General features: G+C 35.5%; 1 protein-coding gene and 1 non-coding gene across 2 annotated transcripts; both read left to right on the forward strand.

Annotated features, from left to right (window-relative positions):
* The first annotated feature begins 3,478 nt into the window (after nt 1-3,478).
* Nucleotides 3,479-17,086, forward strand: Smp_043610 (hypothetical protein). The gene is made up of 6 exons (XM_018797693.1): nt 3,479-3,652; nt 3,684-3,754; nt 3,790-3,887; nt 11,869-12,338; nt 13,671-13,825; nt 16,034-17,086. The coding sequence occupies exons 1-6, from the start codon at nt 3,567-3,569 to the stop codon at nt 16,894-16,896; spliced, it is 1,743 nt and encodes a 580-aa protein (XP_018652710.1). The 5' UTR covers nt 3,479-3,566; the 3' UTR covers nt 16,897-17,086.
* Nucleotides 5,581-5,651, forward strand: Smp_tRNA_00992_Pseudo_TTG.1.1. Its single transcript has one exon. It is a non-coding gene (tRNA).
* Nucleotides 17,087-19,783: the final 2,697 nt, after the last annotated feature.

The following is a 19,783-nucleotide window of genomic DNA, read 5'->3' on the forward strand; positions in this document are numbered from 1 at the left end:
TTCAGAATATTTTTCAAAGTGACATTGCATCTACGTTACCCACCAGATCAATCCAGGAACCAGGTGAGTTTGTCCGGATTTCTAATGTTAAGCCGAGTGATATAAATTACATTTTCGTCATTACGGAGTCTGTATCCACTGCTGAGCCGGTAAGATAAACCTCTGAATACGTACAACTGATTACATGCATACAGGTTTCCATTTAACCTGAGGCGGTTGTTTCTTGATCACTCCGGTTTTACCTATGCAAATCCTCTTCGGAGGTGGAAAGTGTTAAAATTAAACAAAATGTGCGGGAATTAATGATTTAAATAATGCTTACTGGACATCTGCTAGATTGAGTATCGCCACTTTCTGATAAAGCATTATTAAAACTCTAATACCTTCCAATAGGAATACTAGTCAGTAAAGTTGCATCATAGCTTTCGATTGTTTTATTTTCGATGACGGGTGGTACAAAAACCTTTGATTCAAGTTTATATGAATCCCTAACATTATTACGTAGGTCATGTTAAAGTGGCCTCATTATACTGCTTAAATATTTAGAAAAAAGCAGGCCTGGTGTACTTGAGAAGTCCATTATGGCTCTTCATGAGATATCAGATTCGGGAGTGTTCGGTAACCTACAAACAGATGACGTAGTGTCAGGTTTGGTTTACAAATCAAACCATAAACAGATGCCGGAAGATTGCTTTAGTTCTCCTAAAAGTCCAGTTGTCTCTGATTTAACTTTACTTTTGACTGTTTGGAGATTCTTTGAATCAGTCTTCAGATATGGTTCCGAGGATAGGTGTCCGAGTAATTTTTCTTCGCAGTTGCATTCTTTCATGACCACTGTTGTATTGCCTTAATCAGTTATGCATGTGAAAACAGTTCTATCTTTTCGTAATAAGAATAGATTTCTCAATTAGATGGAAGGTAACTGTTATTGCCAAAGTTGAAACTTAAGGCTAAATTTTCTGTATTGCTGGAAAAACAAAAGGCTTTCTTCATCGTTTGGTATGGAGATGTTTATTTTACCATGTGGTGTTCGTATGAACTAATGATTCCTCCGTACTTGATGACCGACTGATTTCGAATACCAAGTACAATACGTTCATTTGTGTTCATTTAGTTCTTCTTGCTCTAAATTATGCCATTCAGGGGATTACTGATTGGTACAATATTTAAAACACTTCTAACTATCATATACCACCAGAAAGCTGAATTGATACAACAATCATTCGAAAACAGTAGATTACTTTAAAATATATAAAATTGTGGAGACGAGTAGGGAACTCCGAACTAATGAGTTTTACGGAATTTTCATGAACATTTTCTACGTTTTTACTTTATGATTGCATAGCAGTTGGTGATGAAACGAAATATATAAATTGCAAGATTATCTCGATTGCTCTTCGATGGATTTCCCTAATGAAACTCGCGACCAGTTTTTACTTTGTGATTGTTGGCTTTTTTTAATGCGGTGCGTTGGGAACATCACAGCTGAAAATGATTCCAAGAGTTAATACCTTGGTGAAGAACAAACCACTTATAATCAGGTTTGTGAACGTTCAAAATTATTGCTGGCCTGATTTGTTATGGTAGATAAAATCGACTTTTGAAAGTTATGGTTAAATACTCTCCTTCAAACGATAAACCCAGTATTCTTAGATTCATCTGTAATTATGTCCGAATGTATTACTCCCTCCATTCGTAGCCTCATTTTACTCTTTTTATACACCGAATATTGTTCTGAAAATGATCACAGCTCTCTTCTGTTGTATTCAGAGTACTAGGTATTCGCTACCTGTCCCCAGAGTCTTCAGTTCGGTTTCTATTCACGAAACGCCAAGGGGAATTATGTCAGATCGAAACAGGCATCTGGTGATCCCGGTTTTTAATGGTATCCGACCAAAATTAACCCATGAATGTGAAGACTGAATATATCCTTTCTAAGTTCCCCGTTCTTAAGTATGAGATATAGTCCATTCTTTTATCCCTGAACACTCCAGCGAGTTGAAAGGTTTAAATTATAGCACTTCCCATCGATGAGCATCTTAGCATCTCAAACCCTCAGTCTCTGAAAGTCTCTCTCGCGTCACAAACTAGACAACGACAGAGGAAAAATGGACCTACACTGTTGGGTTAATAAGCTAAGTATCTTATACTACATTTTCTAAAGTCTTAAAGTGAGTGGAACATACTTTCCCAGTGATGGGTCGAGAACGTAGATGTCCTGACACTAATCAACCGATCTAAGAATTGTTAGGACGAATGTATATTCAAGGTCCGAGTGGTTTATGCATCTCTCTAATGTACAGATTGCGCATGTGGTGGTCACCATGGTTCAGTTTTATGGCTACTGCTCCATCACTAATATACTTTTGACTTTGTCCATTATTTCTTGATGATATAGGTCTATGGTGGGAAGCCGAAAGTTTGAAACTACTTCTAATTCCCCAGAAGAATCTAACTCAATTTTAAAATAGTGCAGATGTTATCAGGTTGACTAATACTGGGGCAAGCACATTTTAACCTGATGTTTGGTCGCAGTTCTGATACGCATTCCCAGAGCATTCATTCAGTTCTGAAAAGCCCTTCAAAACTTCATTTGGAGTAGGCAAATTTGATATCACCAATTCAGAATCCTTTAACACTAAACGGACACAAAATATGTTCGTGGTTTTAAGCATGAAAATGCCAGTAGGGCGTAGTCACACTAGATGTCTATACACTGGGACACAGAAATGTAGATCTAACCAAATAATACCGATAACAATAGGATGTCCTGGATATTCAGTGCTTAACAACCGTGTCGCCCGATAAGTTTTTTATATAACTATCACAAAACCGGACAAACCAAGGGTTAAGAATAAAATAATGACGAGATATCTGTGAAAAACCGTCAATGTGTCTAGGTGTATGAACCCTGAGTTGACTAATTGTCGTAAGCAGTGAACTGCAAGACGTACCCAAACGTGATCTGGCGTCCATGACTGATAGGGAGGGTTCAGCTACGTTCGTGTCCAATGAAACTAATGAGATCGACATCAATATCAAAGACCTGCAGAACCATTTGTTTTGGGGACTTATCTACGGCTGCAAAAACTTAGAAGTTTTCCAATAAGTGGATGAAATATAAAACTGAATCTCAGATTCAAGACTGATGGTTATAGAATCATGATTCTAACAGAAATCTAATCAAACCGACGCGAACGCTGATACAGTTTTAACTTCCAATAGATAACGCAAAGCTTATTTTTAATACTTAGTAACACGGTACAAAATGTTTCACTGTGCTGTGCGCAAAATCGTAAAATTTTATTCCATATTCAGCAACGAACCACGTACTGATGCCTTTGCTATCAAGTATCCGATATTGTTCGAAGATATATGCTTCACTGTCCATAATTTTGTTATGTTTTTGTACACAGTTCATCTAATACTATGTGTATATTGAACATTCAGCCGAAGTAAAACAACACCTTCGTCCTTCACACAAGCGGCCATTTTCTTGGTGTTCGTTGACATGCCTTCGTAAAGGAGTTTGATGTTGTTTGCCACCAATAAGTGCTCATTTCTCCATGGCTTCTCCCGGTGAACATGAACAGCTTGCCGAAGAAGGTGTTAGTTCATTTCGATTTGATCACAATGAAAGGTCTTCTAAAAGGTAGTTGTAAATCACATATGCCATTGTTTAGTGATGAACAAAGATGTATATTCGAACTCGAAAGAGCAATCGAGGCTAAAACGAAGGAGAAGAATAATCTACGTACAGTGCATATTTAATTTAAACTTGCTTTGCAGGCGAAAAGTTGCGTTCAATCCTTCGATTATCTGAACGCTTAGATGCTTTACTACCGTTGAAATTAGAATCTAAAGAGAGGGAACTACGTCATTTTCTGGTAAGCAAAGTTATAATAATTTGAACTTCATGTTGTTTTTCTCTTGACTTGTGTTGTATGTAAATTATTTAGTCTGGAATGGATTGAATTAACATTAGTTACGTTAGTTTTTATAAGATATAAGGGCGTATGTTAAAAAGGTTTGTATTATTTATTGTTCTCAAGCAACTGGTTTCATGTCCACAATACCAGCATACGTTCCAGTTATCCTGTGGGAAGAAACAGGATAAAAAGCGTTTTTAGTATGTGTAATAGAATGAAATTAGAATGCAATCTCCTATTGTGTCAAAACATTTAGATTTTAAAATAATTATGTGCCAGTGCCTAGAACTCACCATTTTTATCCACTGATCATAGATCAGCTAGACAATGGTAGTCTAATTGGACAGGGCGTTTCCACAACAGACGTGATTAGCCAAACATATTACCCCAATGACCATTCAGTTCTCTTTTGTTTTTCCTCATTAAGACGGCGCTTAGTGGTTTCGGTTCGTCATTACCTGGCTTAGTCAAACCTTAATATATTGTAAATTGAATTATAAATAAGATCATTAGACAAGTGGTAGTCGTAACATTTTCTGGCAAACATTTAGCGGCGAAAATATCATTCATGGACGAGCCAATCAGAAGCATATGAAGGATTTCAAGGCCTGGACGCCAATTCCGTTACCCGATGCTCATGTACAATCGGTTGACAGAAGATTTTAGTGAAGTGACAATTAAGCGGCTCTAATGAATGGGACTACTATGAAGTTCCTTTATTTGTAATTGCGGTACTCAAACGACTTGCAGAATGCCTTGATGTTGTCCTTCGATGTAATATGTGTTGGAGGAAGACATATGCTGGAATAGGGACTTTTATCACTCGATCCAGATTGAGTTCAAGGCAAATTATAATAATTGCCACGAACAGTATAATAAAAGTACCAGTAACATTGGCTAAAATAATCTCAGATGTTACTGAGGCTTCGGGTGTTCAGCGGTATGAGTTTGTAGGGATATATGCTCAATGAAAATGACAAGCTTACACAGTCAGAGTACACACAAACAACATTGAAGCTATTTGGTAGAGGTTGAAAGCGTATTTGCGACTTTATCATGGCTCCAGAAATCGAATATTGTGGAGCCATATGAATGAGTTTCTCTACCGTATGCGCTACATTATGTAGATTTTATTTATTTATTTAAACACATAAATATTGGTACAAAAAAGCACCAGATAAATATGCGCCTCACAAATCTCATCCGATTTGTGTGAGGGCTGTGATACTGCCCAGGTGCCCAAACTGAAGCAGGTGGTTTTCTTAGGGGGCCACACCCGGAGCCTTTGACCTAAAGGTCTGATCCACAAGGCAGTGGAGCATCGTGAGGAGATGCAGTCCCATGGTAGCCGGTGACCAACAATAGGTTCATACGCCATTCGTTCCCTCAGGATCCTGGAGCCCATGTGCACCATTGGTTTGGAATCAAGGTTTTCCAACTCCCCTAGGTGGATCCTCCACATCCACCAACCCGTTTAAAGCGCCAGACATTCGCTTTTCGTCCTCTCACTTTTGTGAACAACACCCCCACCACGAGAAGGCAGTGAGTAGGACTTCCCTGACAGAGGCCATATATTCGCGTGGCCATATGAGAGCATTTCGAGAGGGAGAGCAGACTCTCCTCACTCTCGGCCGTACCAGCGCATCTGGGGACTCAGTGGCCGAGTGGATAACGCGATGGCGTTTGAAGCAAGGGTACTGGGTTCGAGTCCCAGAGTAAACATCAACTCTGAGATGCAGGTACATCCAGCTGACGAGTCCCAAATAGGACGAAACGTGCGTCCTGGTTTCCACTGCTAGCCACATTATGTAGAACCTTTGAACCTCTTTCTAATCTTGAAAAGTTTTTGAACCATGTAAAAGAAGTGTATCCACTTTAATTCTTTGGTTTCGTATAATATATTTATACTCCATACCGACTGTTTATTGATTGACTAATATTTCTCAAGGTCATTTAATATTCGTTCAAAGGTTGTCCATAAACTATAGTCTCTCTCACTTAGCCCCTATACTCGAGTACGGTTTCAGTCCTTTTCATAGTTCCATTTTCGGCCAATATTTACACAGATTGTGGAAGTCCATTTGCATTCACCATACTCCATCAATCCGTCAACAAAAACCCTTGTGATACCTAACTTAAGTAGTGCAATTCAGTATATTTTCCATTGTAAAGCAACTGCGATTACTATATCGCTTCCTGGCACTCACATAACCGAAATAAATCGTATTGATTGTTGCAAAACTTGCAGAACAACTAAGCAGTTGAAGGAATGTCATCTCTTCTGGCGTGGATTCCGTACTTACAAATAGGAAATTTAACTTAGAAATCGAAAAAAAAACTAACCAGTTTATTCTAATCCTACTGCAGTACTCTATGAGTGTGCGACATGGTCTCTGAAAATAAACGTTGTTTGTAAGCTACAGATTTCTGATCTTGTATCTTCCCAAAGCGTTGTGTATCGTGGAGCAATCGAGTATGGAATGTTCTAAGAAGGGATAGAGTAAATCAATTCATGGAGTTGTAAATCCCCGCAAATACGCTAACTAAGTGTATATTGTGTGGGCAAAACACTGATTACCCCTAAAGACGTCCTCTGTAGAAGTAGGTTGAAAGCAAGCTAAGGGCGGTCAAACCAAAACGTGACACTAGTCCATAGAACCATGGACTGTTGGACTGATTCATGTAGGTAGGTAAAAACTACCTTGTTGGGGTTCACAAAATTGTAACCAGTGGTTGCAGACGTCCAGGAACATAGTTAGAATCAGTCATAGTGATGCATATGTATTTACTCATTAGTTTCTTTTATATCTCGAATTTCAGAACTACTTTATATCTTTTATTGTACAGATTGGTTTTGAAATCTTATTGTCTTGTTTCTTTTACTATCACTGATATTTCTACTACTTTGAGATTCGTCTTATTGATTTCATTGACCTCTGGTGTGGTGTGGGGACGAGATACAATGCACGTATCCTCCAGACTACGTTGATGATGACAAACTGACTCTTTTGAGGATAACCGTAGAAAGGTTAAACTGTTCGAGGCAGACAGTGATATAATTATCATCATTAAGGCTTAGGTACTAGTACAATACAGAAACCTGTCTTGCTATTTCGTGGGTGCATTTAATAAAGCCTTTAGTATCGGAGATACCGATTACTGTATTATGAAATTCACATGATTCCTTATTCAGTGAACTTAATACAGAAAAGCATCCTATGTAGATTTCCGACTTGTCTACATGCATGTTGTATTTGAAGGTTTTTTATCTTGATACTTGATAGTTCTGGGTTCTCCTAGTGTACGATTGTGGATTTTCACTTACTGAGTACCTAGAAATCGAAACAAATTATTTGTTTAGTGCTCTTTGGTATTGTGTATTCTTTCAACTTAATTCATTTTATCGCTGAAACTCTTCATTTAGCAATATTCAGATTCACCTTCAACTTTATACAGGATATTTTACTAGATCGTTCATTTGGCATCTGCCTCATTGTACTTGAATAAGTTATTTGGTGACCCAAGGTTGAAATGCAGCGACCGGCCTAAGACATCGGGGACTTTTGAACTATAAATTCTAAAGCTCAGCAGAACTCACAATAAAGACAACTTAAACTTGTCTATCTTGGAAAGATGAATTCCAGATTACGGTCACATGAATAACGGGATTACCTGAAGAGAATAACTCGACAAAAATGTTTTGTCACTTTGGAAAAGTTTCGCTTAAACGATGATCATCTGTCCAAAGGTTTTTTAAAAATTATATTTAAAATATTACCACAATCATACTGTACATGTGTTACCAAAACGAGTTCAAGAGGGCCCATGTTTCCGCTAATTGATACATTCATTAAATCTATGTGGTTAACCGAATACTTGGTGTAGTTGCGTGTATGTCGGTTCAGTAATGGTATTCCTTGAAATAAGAGTTGCCTCTCATCCGACAGGTCTATCCCTCAATATCTGTTAGATTCTTTGATTCAGAGGAACCTTTCGCGAGAATCCCAGATAGAAAAAGATGGAAGATACAACTACTCTTTTTGTTATGCAAGGACTTCAGTTACCTAGTTGTTAAACCTGATTTATCCGAGTCAAGAATATCATAAACGTGCTGTTTGGTAACAGTTTTCTTTGACCTATCACTCATGAATGATCCCACTAACTGAGTAGTGCCGGGTTCTAAATATTTGTTTGTGGTGATGGTGAAGGGCAGTATTCTGTTAGCATTCACATCTCAAAACACTGACTTTAATTGCTCTAATTGCCTTGGGTGTTTTATTCTAGTTTCTTGATACTACAAGTTGTTTCCCAATTCTCTAATTGGATATGTGGTGTGTTTATGACACCGGTGAAGGAACAGTTATATTGTATCAACATTTATCTACAAACCACGGCTTCCTAGTTAAGGTTTTGGAACTCAGTCTTTAAAATTCTTCTGTATTCTTGTATATTTGGTGAAGATATTTTGGTGAAATTAAAATATTGCCTGATTGCCCTCCAACTCAAACTGTATCTTTTGATTAGTCGAGTTTTCCTCTTCTATTTCATCACAACATTATTTATTTTACTTTTTGTGGTGAATTCTTTATTATTTTGTTGGGAAGTGTTCGTGTGATAAGAATAATGGGGACTTATCACACTTCACTGTCATGACAGAAATCGGAGGAAGTAAAAAGAAATAGTAATGTAGGACTAAGGAAAATGACCAAACTAAGATTTCGTGATTCCCTTATGACGATGTAAATAATCCATTCATTTGACTAAGTGCGAGTAATTTTAAGCTAGTAACTACCTATCTTATCAGCCTACCTGGTGTTGCAACACCTCAAGGGATATACATTCTAGTTTGTGTTATTGATCGGTATCACTACCACAAACGAATCCAGCCACCATTACCAGATATCACTTTTTGCTGTGGTTAGTTATCTATCCAAATATTGTACGCATGTTAATAATGGCTTCTCGACACTCCTGCTTCTGTCTAGACTTCTTGGTAATATTAATAGTCTTCCATGATGTAGAACTGTATGCGTGAGACAATTATTGGTTAACGAGTTGTTCGGATTTCTTATATTACGTCAATTTTTCTAAATCACGTTGGACTTTCTTGGCTACCAAAGTTCCCATGTCCACTTTTAAACAGACAGTGATTATTGTTCATTTGGAAATAATTTAAGGAAATTCTTTGGATAAATTGCCTTAAATTATCCTGGTATAGTACATTTCTATGTCCAGTAGAGTTAATAGTTCGAAAAAGACCAAGTTTGTCATTAATCTACAACCAATTCGATGCTATTAATGTTATTGCTGAATTACTGTGTTAACCGTATAAACGTTTACATATTTTTGCTCATTGTTTTTCTTTGTACTATTTAGTATTCCAGTGAATCAAATCAGTCCTTGACTGGTTAAAAAAATATTCAGTCATTATTGTATTCTGCTTTTGTCGTTTTAAATCATAGTTGCTGTGAACACAAAGTATTCTGATTAAAAATTGATTATCATTTATTTCCGCGCTAGATATTTTCTGTCGAATATTTCTGTGAGCTTAAGTGCTAAGCTCTAAAGTCACTCACATTTACTGTCATAATTTCCCTCTTTTATAATATGTTTATTTCTAATTCTAATGACCCAGAAGTTAGCTTCTTTTGAATAATTTTGATTTCTACATCATACTTAACAATTGTCGCTAAATTATTAAATGCTGACTACTTGTTAAACCTAAATTTAACAATACCATTCAACCTGATATTATTGTTCGAACAATTTTATTTGTGTAATTCCTGTAAGCATTGCTTGTACATTAAATAAATGAAGTAAATATAAATGCAAATTTTTTATTCTTACAGGTGTTTATTAGCAGCTAGCATTACTATTGTTATGTAGTTTTTGTTATTGGTCTTCAAGGATCGTTTTAAAAACAAAATACCCCCCCGGACGGCATATTCAGTTATGACTTAACAGTTTCTTGTTATCATATGACTTTTGCCATATATTGATTGGAATTTTTACTACATTTCAATGTTACACAATAATAATAAATTCCTTCCTATGTCCACATTTCTTGAAATTTCACTGTGAAACAGTAGTGGATAAATTTATAGCCAAATACTGATTAACCTAATGATTTTGTTTGTTAGAACGACTCTTTTTAATCCGTCTTCCGATAGTGAAAACTTCTAATATTGTAATTCTGACGCTTATTTTGAAAGATTGTTTTCTCCATATAGAAACGATTTCCCTTTCTAATAAACCTTAAAATCACATATATATTAGTTATCCTTTAATAAAACAACTTGTCTCTGTCGTAATAAGTATAAATTATCTAATATTTTGACAATTGGTTAGTCAATCAATGAATGCAGAGCCTGACACCGTTAGTCCAGGTTGTCATACTATAGCACGAAACAAAATAAATGGAAAATTATTAGAAATAATCTCATGTGTAATAATATTAAGAAAGGCTGAACCTTGAGAATATGGCTCGAAATGATAATGAAAAGGTATGCTTGGACTCCAGATCTAGAGAAATGTATAGTGCATGCGCCACTGTGACCATAGGGCCTTTTCGATAGTCAGATGAAATTCTTCAAAGTTTTACTGCAAATAAACTCCTGTACGTTGTCTGGTTAGCAACATCACACTTATCCTTGGTTTAACTAACATGAAAGTTACGCACTTTCTGGAATTTTAGTTTTTCAAGAGTCCTGAATTTAATAGCTATCTTGACATTTTGTGTGCTATATTGACTTGAACTTCCAAAAGCATCTGTTCAGATAAATGACAGAAAGCATGTTTTGTTTCAGTAAGTTAGTTCAGCATTAGAGGTTCTCAAAACTATTATTCTTTAAAACAAATGAGTAAAAGACAAAGCTACTACAGTGAACCTATTATTTTCGTTAAGTTCAGAGGTTCTTGTATTTGTTTGTTTATTTAAGTGCACCTATGTATAAATCAATAAAATTTTCACTGAACCAAGATTTAATCCAATGCATTATGTATTTTGATTATAATATGTGACTAGGGTTGAAAGTGATTTTAAAGGTGACTTCTTAATGACTTTCTTCGTTAGTTTTCTTCTTGCCTGAAGAGCCGTCATCTGGTTGGTGTGTGTCCCATCTTTTGACAGCAATAATTTTCAAACAAAGCACTTCATCACATCCTTAAAAATATTTGGTTTAACTTGTTGAGAACATCCAGCAGAGAATTTGCCGAAAGGTTTCAACTGGCAAACACACCTCATTAGTTACCTGCTGTGAACTTCCTTGTAGTGAATTGATGTTCATGATCTGTAAAAGGGTAAAGCTTCGTAAAATATTAAGGTTTTGAAAATTATAATAGCTTTGCGTTTTGTAGATGTGCATCCATTTTACTCGATAACAGGAAATTTCGTCTTCTGATTCTATGGTAATTTGTTACTTCGTAAAACACTTTAAAGACAGCTTTTTAATTCCATCGTTCAATGTATTCAGGCTGGTAAAACTAGTAGATAATGCTTCAAGGTAACAAATGCCAAAATTTTAAGTTGTTCCAGAAATGTATTACCTCAAAAGTTATGAAAACTTTTTCCCATATCTGCTGGAATGATACTATGTATCATAAACTTTTTTAAGTGATCCATTCAATATATTCCGTTATAAATTTGCTGGACTACAAATTTTTACGTTGGGAAATAACATTGAACAGAAATATAAAGAAATCAGAAGTTCTTACTACTTCGATGTTTAAAGTACTATGTATATATTTCGTCAAGTAACTAGTAGTATAGATTGTTAAGTTTCAGCAATAACTTGATTTTGGTCACATCCATGTTCTCGATGAGCTACTGAATTGTGTGAGTGATTTAACTGAATTTTCGACATAGTGAATACAAGTGATCAACGTAATTAATTCTTCTGGTAATTGTTTGTCTTTTTCCTTGTTTTACATTGTTTCTTAGCTCCCTTCAGTGCCTCGTTCGAATGCGTGTGACATCGATGCTAACAAAAACCATACTACTTCAGGCGGCTGTACAATTAGTTCCAATGTTCGCCCTGTACCATCCTTGGTTAGTAGTGGGTTAACCAAGTCTGCAGATAGTTTGTTGGGTCCTGCAAATGCAGTGGCTCGTATTACTAGTTCAAAAGGCGGGGCTCTTCTACCTACTCCTTATCCTAATCCTTCTCAGGCTAGTGATAAATCTGTTACCCATAATCGTGGTTTACTACCGTCAGGAATTCATTCACAATCCACCAAATCTTCTGTAGACAATGGACCATGTATTAAAGATGTTCCAAACTATGCAGATGTATTAATTGATTCTTCTGTTAACTTGGTACTATCTCGTTTACGCCGGACACAGTGTAATTTTGATAACCTTGTTGCAGCTAATCAATCTGAACTGCAGTCATTTACTTTTACTCAAAACAGGTAGGTTTAAGTGGTGCGAAACATGTTATTAGTTTAGGTTCATTTAAAACCAAAATCTTGCGAAAATTACGGTAGCGTACTTGATCAATTACCTAATAGTATTAAAGTGTGTAAAGCTGTACAACTACTGATATTTTGACATTCATCCTTCACTTTATGTATCAGCATAATCCTTGATGTTTAAGTTTTTCATTCAACTTACCTCTATTCATTTCGTTCCCCTTTGATCAACGGGATTTACAGAGACTGTATATCTATTTGGCTTCCGAATTTTAAGCGAGTGTTATTGTAATACTTTTTTATGTTAGTAATTTATTTCCGTGTGTATTTGGAAGCTGCTCTGTTGATACAGAAACTGTTTTGTTGTAACTCAGAATTTATGGATTTTTAGTAGTTAGTTTGTAGTTTTCTAGACATTAGTTGTTAGTTTGTAATTTTTAACATCCCAATAATCCTTTAATATCAAAATTTCTGCTGCCTTGGTATCATATGTATTGCACTTGTATTTCTTATTTACTTTATTGCCATACATATTCTGAGACATTTCACTCGAAGTAAAAACTTGAATTTTTTGGACTAAGATTGTTAATTGTCGTACTAAAAATGATTTAAGTGTGAACTTTACGTTGAAGGCGTTGATGATATCACCTTTTGCATTTTTAAGCATCGAATAAATGGTATGGTTTATAAGTTTTATTTATTAACCCCCAAATGCTCTGGTACGGCTGAGGGTGGGAAGAGTCCGCTCTCTCTCTACCGAGGTTTACCTGAGTGGGTCCGAATTCTATACCCGTCGAGTGTCGCTTTGCTGGAGGTTTGAGACTCTTTTTTCATAACGTTTTCTCAGTGTTGCAGCCAAACCGTACAGGTCTTTATTAAAATAAAACAGCACTGGTTAGTGCTTTCTGTCAAAACTAGTCTGACAGATATTGTTTATGTACCTCAAATGATGGAAGATTATGGACGTTAGCTTGACATTCACTTTGTTTACATACATAAAATTCCACTGTCTTTTCAACCCCTATTTGGTTTTTTATTTTATCTTTGGTGCTACACTCTTACCATCACTTTTTTATTTTTATTTCGTCATGCTATTCATGTATGGGAACTTGGGCTAACTAACGCATATTTGTACCCAGCTCTATGTTGATGATGTCTATCAAAAACCGTTTGTTTCATCTGTAGCGATACCAAATCATTGAAAACTTTTAGTTCATAAGTAGACTGTTAGTAAGTACCTATAATTATCCAGTGCATCTTTTTTAATCCTAATAGTGGGTATCGACGTTGCAAAAATACTTATCGTCTTTTTCTCGTTTATTCAACTTGTAGTCAAAATGGAAAAAGAATGATGATGCGTATTCGTGTTCTTGAACATGAAAATGAAGAACTAGCAAATGTCAATCGTACTGGTCGAACTGCTCGGTTAGAATCGGAAATTTCCTTACGACGTGCATTCGTAAATGACTTGAAGAATGCTCATTCAGGTAAGTGTGTATGTACGTATGAGAGGGAGGAACTAAAGTGTTAGTTATGGTTTGTGGTCAATGATAAAGATATCTAAACAAATTGTTCTAATAACTTATCTCAGTCAAAATAAATGCATTAAGTGGATAAAAAACGCTTCGTGGAACAGTACTCATGTGTATTCATCATAATAACCATTCCTTCTCATCTTCTTGATATCATCAATAATAAAATTAACTCTCACCTTGTCATATTGTTGCTCCTCAGTTTCAATGAAGAATCGTCCACCACATCATTTCACTATCAAAAAACTAGTTAAAAATAAGTAAATATTAATTCATTCTCATAACTCAGTTTATTTTCACGTACTCAATTTATGACACGTTCATTGCTTACTGTAGAAACTTTATTCAGTGTTACTTTTGCTGTAACTAAATTGTTATACAGCGCGGAACTTTGAGAACTGCTTACTTAATGGCGAATTGCTCATTATCAAAATCTTGTAATTCTCATTAGTATTATCCATTTGTAAACTAACTAACTGACTTATCATACACACTATATCAAAACATCTAATCGGAAAAATTGCATAATATATGTTTTTGCATTTGAAAAACACAAACTTTGGTTTAGCAATTTACGTGATGTTTTATTTTATGTATGAATTCATTGTAAAATTAAAGTAATTTTACCACCAGTTTAGTGTTAATTAGTAAGCTGTCAGTTTATTTGACAATTGCCTATTAAATTACATATTCGTGTACTCGGTTTCGTTCCAGATTATTTGTATGAAGGCCGATGATACTATCTACTGCTCAGCTTTCCAAGCGAAATTAAATGTAGCTGAGTTAAAACTCCCGACTTGCGAAAGTTTAATGGTTTTACCACTAACCTACAATTCCAAAATACTCAACATATTGGTTGAAGATAGTTTTTTAAATCGATCTAGTAAAATAAAGCATCATATCCTAATTATTGACTTGATCAGTGAATAAACCCACCTATATATATATATATATATATATATATATATATATATATATATATATATATATAACTGCTAATTATTATTCAGTAGTGATCTAATCTTCATAGAATTAAGGTTGGACATGTACATGTCATTTAAAAGAATAAAATAGTAATCCCCAGTCATTCAGAGGTAAACGTCTTATGGCTAAACGGTCTTATTTCTCAAATACTGTAAGTCATTGAAATTATTGAACATTTTTTTCATTGTACTAGTTAGTATCTAATAGACAGATCTGTGATTTGATTATTTTCAAAATACAATATAAAACCAATAGTCCACACTTTTGCATACGTAATAATGTGTAATCGTAGTTTCTCTATTTTTAATCTTGTAAACTAATGAAATTCCGTGAAAGCAATCTAACCTTTGTCTACAATCTCTATGTTAGCTGACTTGCTTTAAATATCTTTTCACTGAACTCTTATCTTCATGGAAAATTTTCTTTCAATTTATTTAGCGGACGCTAAAATTCTAGCGTATGATTACTGGTTAAGATATGCAAACTAGTGGTTCACCTGTTTCTCTCCCTAAAATACGTCTAGTAATAACTGAAGCAATAATTTAACACGTCCGATCGTTCAAATAACTTAATATCGTAAAATAAATGACAAGGATTTCAAATAGGTTCGTAATTTATTATGTCACTCAGAGTTCAACGTTTTGTTTATAGGAATACGGTGAGAGATTTCTGTTCCAAATCTGTAATCTTAAAGAAAATTTGACATGTTTTCCTTTTCTAAGAACAATTGGTTCTGGACATATTTACAGTGTATTGGTTACAATTTTGTCATGCTGCCCTAAGGAAGGCATTTCAAGATGCCAAGATGCCTATAAAACGTATTTTAAAGTTCTGTCCAATTTGTAACATTGGTCTTAGCTTGTTGTATCATGGTCATAAAAAAGGGACATCCGCAGAAACTTTTTTAATATTTGTTTGTACACTATAATTTCTTAGTTAATTTTTTTCCATTGAGGACTTAGCTGACAAGATCAGCTGGATTCTCTTCAAACTTTTAACTTGTAAACTCTATGTAAAGGTAGATTTTTTTTCTTAATTATTGTAAGCAATGAATCTGTTTGATACCATGATAATAAGCTTTATCAGTTTCTAATCCCTTTATTTTTTAATAATTGTTCTTAATGTATTTGTTTCTGCTAATTGAGTACTCAATAAATGCTTTATTTTTTGTTGTTGAAGATATGGAATATTTAGTGGAGGAAGCTGAGACAGAAGCTGAAGTGCTTGGTAGTTCTTTAATGATGCTGCAACAAAGACTACAGTTAACTCAAAGCACTGCAGAATTTTTGGCTTCCGAACTACAAAAACTTGAACCAGTGATTTGTGCTGAGATATCTAATTCCGGAGGCGATACTGATGCTAAGAACGTGTTGTTACACGAGGAAACAAAATTAGAAGATGTTACTAGTGTGTCTCCTGGACGACTGCGAAATTCTCAGAACGATAGTCTGTACGATGAGCTTATTTTGGATCCTGGTGTTGAAATTAGCCGACAGTCTTCGGAATCTCCCAAGTCTTATACTGATCTGCCAGTCGATAGCGACGTCGATTCTCTAATGACAGAAATCAAATATGATGAAAAGTCATGTATTTATGCCCGAGTTCTCCCGAAATCTGAAAATAATATTTCTGATGACAAAAATTTCGGTAAATCAAAACGTAAACGTGTCTCAGGTAGTTGTGGCGATTCGTCAAATGAAAATTACAAAAGTCATTTAGACTCTTTATCGTTTTTACCTGCTCCATTGTCTAGGAATACAGTATCTACTCCCGCTAGTGATCGGACTAAATCGCGTCCTGTAATCCCTGTACGCGGTCCACAACGGACGTTTCATTCAAACCGTGAGCACACTGCTCCGGTTACTCAAATAAAATCCATTTCATCTTCAACAACATCACCATTAGATGAATGTATTTCTAGTAAACTTTTAAAACTTTCTAAATTTGATAGCAAGTTAACTGTCGACTCCTCCATAAAATCCCCATGTATAAAGTCTTTCACATCTAATCATCCCAATGTTATTGATGGCTCATCTTCATGAAATCCCCTTCCTATTCATTTATTTGTTCAAAATCTCTTACATGCCCCTCTTTCTTTTGCGTGTTGGATGTTATTGTCACCTTACTTATTTCTTTCTATGTTGAGTAGTGTATGTGTGTGAGTGTATACACAGGAAAAGTTATTCTTGATTGTTTGATTTACTGATATTTGCCTTAATTTCCAATAGGTGGCTTGTTTGTGTTTGTTCTTAATTCGTTACTTTTTCACTCTGAAAGAGAAATGTACTCCTGTTCAGTTTTTTATATATAAACGAACTACTGTTTCTTAAACAATATATCAAATAACACTGATAATCAATTAAATCCCACTTGTGTTTCTCTTCTGCGTTTGCACTCTTTATATATATAAACGAAATTGAATGTACTTAATATATACTCCTGTCAATTTTTAAGTAGTGCATAGTTATTAAGAAATGACTAGCTATATATTATTTTCAACAACAAAAAAAACGTATCTAGTTCGATTTTCTCATTCTTTGCTATGATTAGTTTCAAAGTATTATCAACTCTTTTTTATTAAGATACTTAATACATTGCATATTACGTCGGTTTGGTTTTCATATAGGTGACATTATTGTTGATATTGTTCATTATTATTATTGCTTTATATACTGATGATGATGATCGCGGTGTAAATAAAATCAACGATCAGTTGCATTTATTATCCATAAAGAAAATCACTTGAACATGTTAACATGTATCTTTCTGTCTGTATTCAGATAGACAAGGTATCTAATCTAATGAGAATACAGTGAGAATTTTGCTATTCCTCATATATTATTAATGTATATATTTGTCAAAACAATATACATTTTGAAGATGCATAATAATATGAATAATCAACACAGATATTGATATGTGTCAAATCTAAGTCATCTCATTTATTCATTACCAATTACCAACAGCAGTGCTTTCATCCTCGTACATATATATGAACGGTAGTACACTTCTAAGCAAGTTGCTATTAGTTACTGTTCATATGTATTGCAATTTTATCGTTCCAGGTATTCCTTTTTTTTCTTCTAAACTATCAATTATAATATGAGTATCTTTTTTTTAGTCTATTTTTCTAATTTGGATTTTTTGGATTTAATTTTAAAAGATTATTTTTATACATAAACCTACTTCATTTCTGTTAATGTTTTTTTATTGTTGAAAGGTTCTCTTTCACATAGATTTCCTATTACCAGTTAGCCTGTGTGTGTGTTTATGTGTAGTTTGACCGGATAAGACTTTCAGTTTGTGATAGGAAGCAATGAACTCTGCATAGAGTAACATTTGAAAGTGACCGACTTGGTCTCGTGTGCAGTTATGGGTATGAGGGCTAATATCACTTCCCGGCTGCCCACACCGTGGAAAGGTATTTCTTGAGGGACCTGAAAAGGAAGTTGGATTAGTGTTGGTCATAACGACCTGGGAGCGTGACCGCAGTGCCCAAAGGACAACTGCTTGAGGCCGGTCACGCACGGCCTTTTTGTGGGGGATTTTTGACGTGTTAGCTCCGTTCTTCAAAGGACCTTACCGCCGGAGACGGAAATCCGTGGGATAAGGCGAGGTGTGCATTTTTAGGGTCGACCTTTTCTAACCCCACCCCTCCTTGTGGGAAGGCAGCATCGCTGTCATGCTGGTTGTCTGAAGGAAACACCTTGCTGCCGTCACACCTCTGTACAGTCGGCAGTACGGCTTCGCCTTCGGACCTTGGGATTGCTGCTTTTAGTCTTACCGCTCTTCAACCGACCTGTCTGGCATGGTAGGACCTTGAGGAACAATTGTTCCAGCCAGCATAGCTTTATTAGATCATCACGATAGGCAAGCCCAACCACCACGTCAAGGTAGCAGCAACGGTCGGGTGTTGCTTAACTGCGGTGATCGGACGAGAGCCGGTGTTTTCAACGTGGTATGGTCTCTATCTTTTTCTCTTTCCAAATTTATTTCACTCCATCTCTGTGCTAATGTGGTATGGCAACTTGAACTGATGTACGTACGTACAAAGTTCTACGTTGTAACTGACTGACTGAGAGTAACATTTTCAATGCTAAAACCTAGAATCATAATCAGTTGTGTTATTAAGAAGATTTAAATAAAACAAGATCATAGTTGTCACATTTTCTAAGTAACAGTCACAATTATTCGAAAAATTATGGCAAACTTTTGATAGAATTAGTTTATTTAGAAACAGTGATTATTTTGATTGTAGCATAGAAATTCTTCTCATTAGGGTTTCTTCACAAAAGTCACCTTTTGCGTAAGCATTTTCTGCGTAAATTTGACAGGTTGAATTTAATAATCAGTAAATGCATTTGGTTTCTTGTTCGTCAGTCTTTGTTTTATCTAACTTGTACAACAATCAGTTAATATATTCCATTGTTTGACATTAGCACTGAATTTTAGCTAGGTTCTACTTCATACCAAAAGGCTGTCACTGCATTACATTTGTAATTAGTGCTCTATTCATATAGTGTATTTACAGCCAGTTGATTGACATCAATTTCGCGTACCGTAATGAAATTGGATTCCTTGGTTTTCCTGCTGTTTGAATTTACTTTTATTGCACGGTTTCCAATATTCCGTTTACTTCTGAACCTGTCATGTTCTACACTTACGCCTGTTACTCCCAATGGAGCATAGACCGCCAACCACCATTCTCCAACCCACTCTGTCCTGGGCCCTCTTTTCTAGTTCTATCCCGTTTTTGTTCATTCTTCTCATGTCTGTCTCTATTTCTCGGCGTAATCTGTTTTTGGTCTTCCTCTTCTCCTTTGGCCTTTAGGATTGCATGTAAGGGCTTGTCTTGTGACGCAATTAGGTGATTTCTTCAATATGTGTCCTATCCACTTCCGGCGCCTCTTCCTGATTTCTTCTTCCGCT

This window comes from Schistosoma mansoni, chromosome 5 (genome assembly GCF_000237925.1).
Source record: "Schistosoma mansoni strain Puerto Rico chromosome 5, complete genome".
In the NCBI taxonomy this organism is placed as follows: Eukaryota; Metazoa; Platyhelminthes; class Trematoda; order Strigeidida; family Schistosomatidae; genus Schistosoma; species Schistosoma mansoni.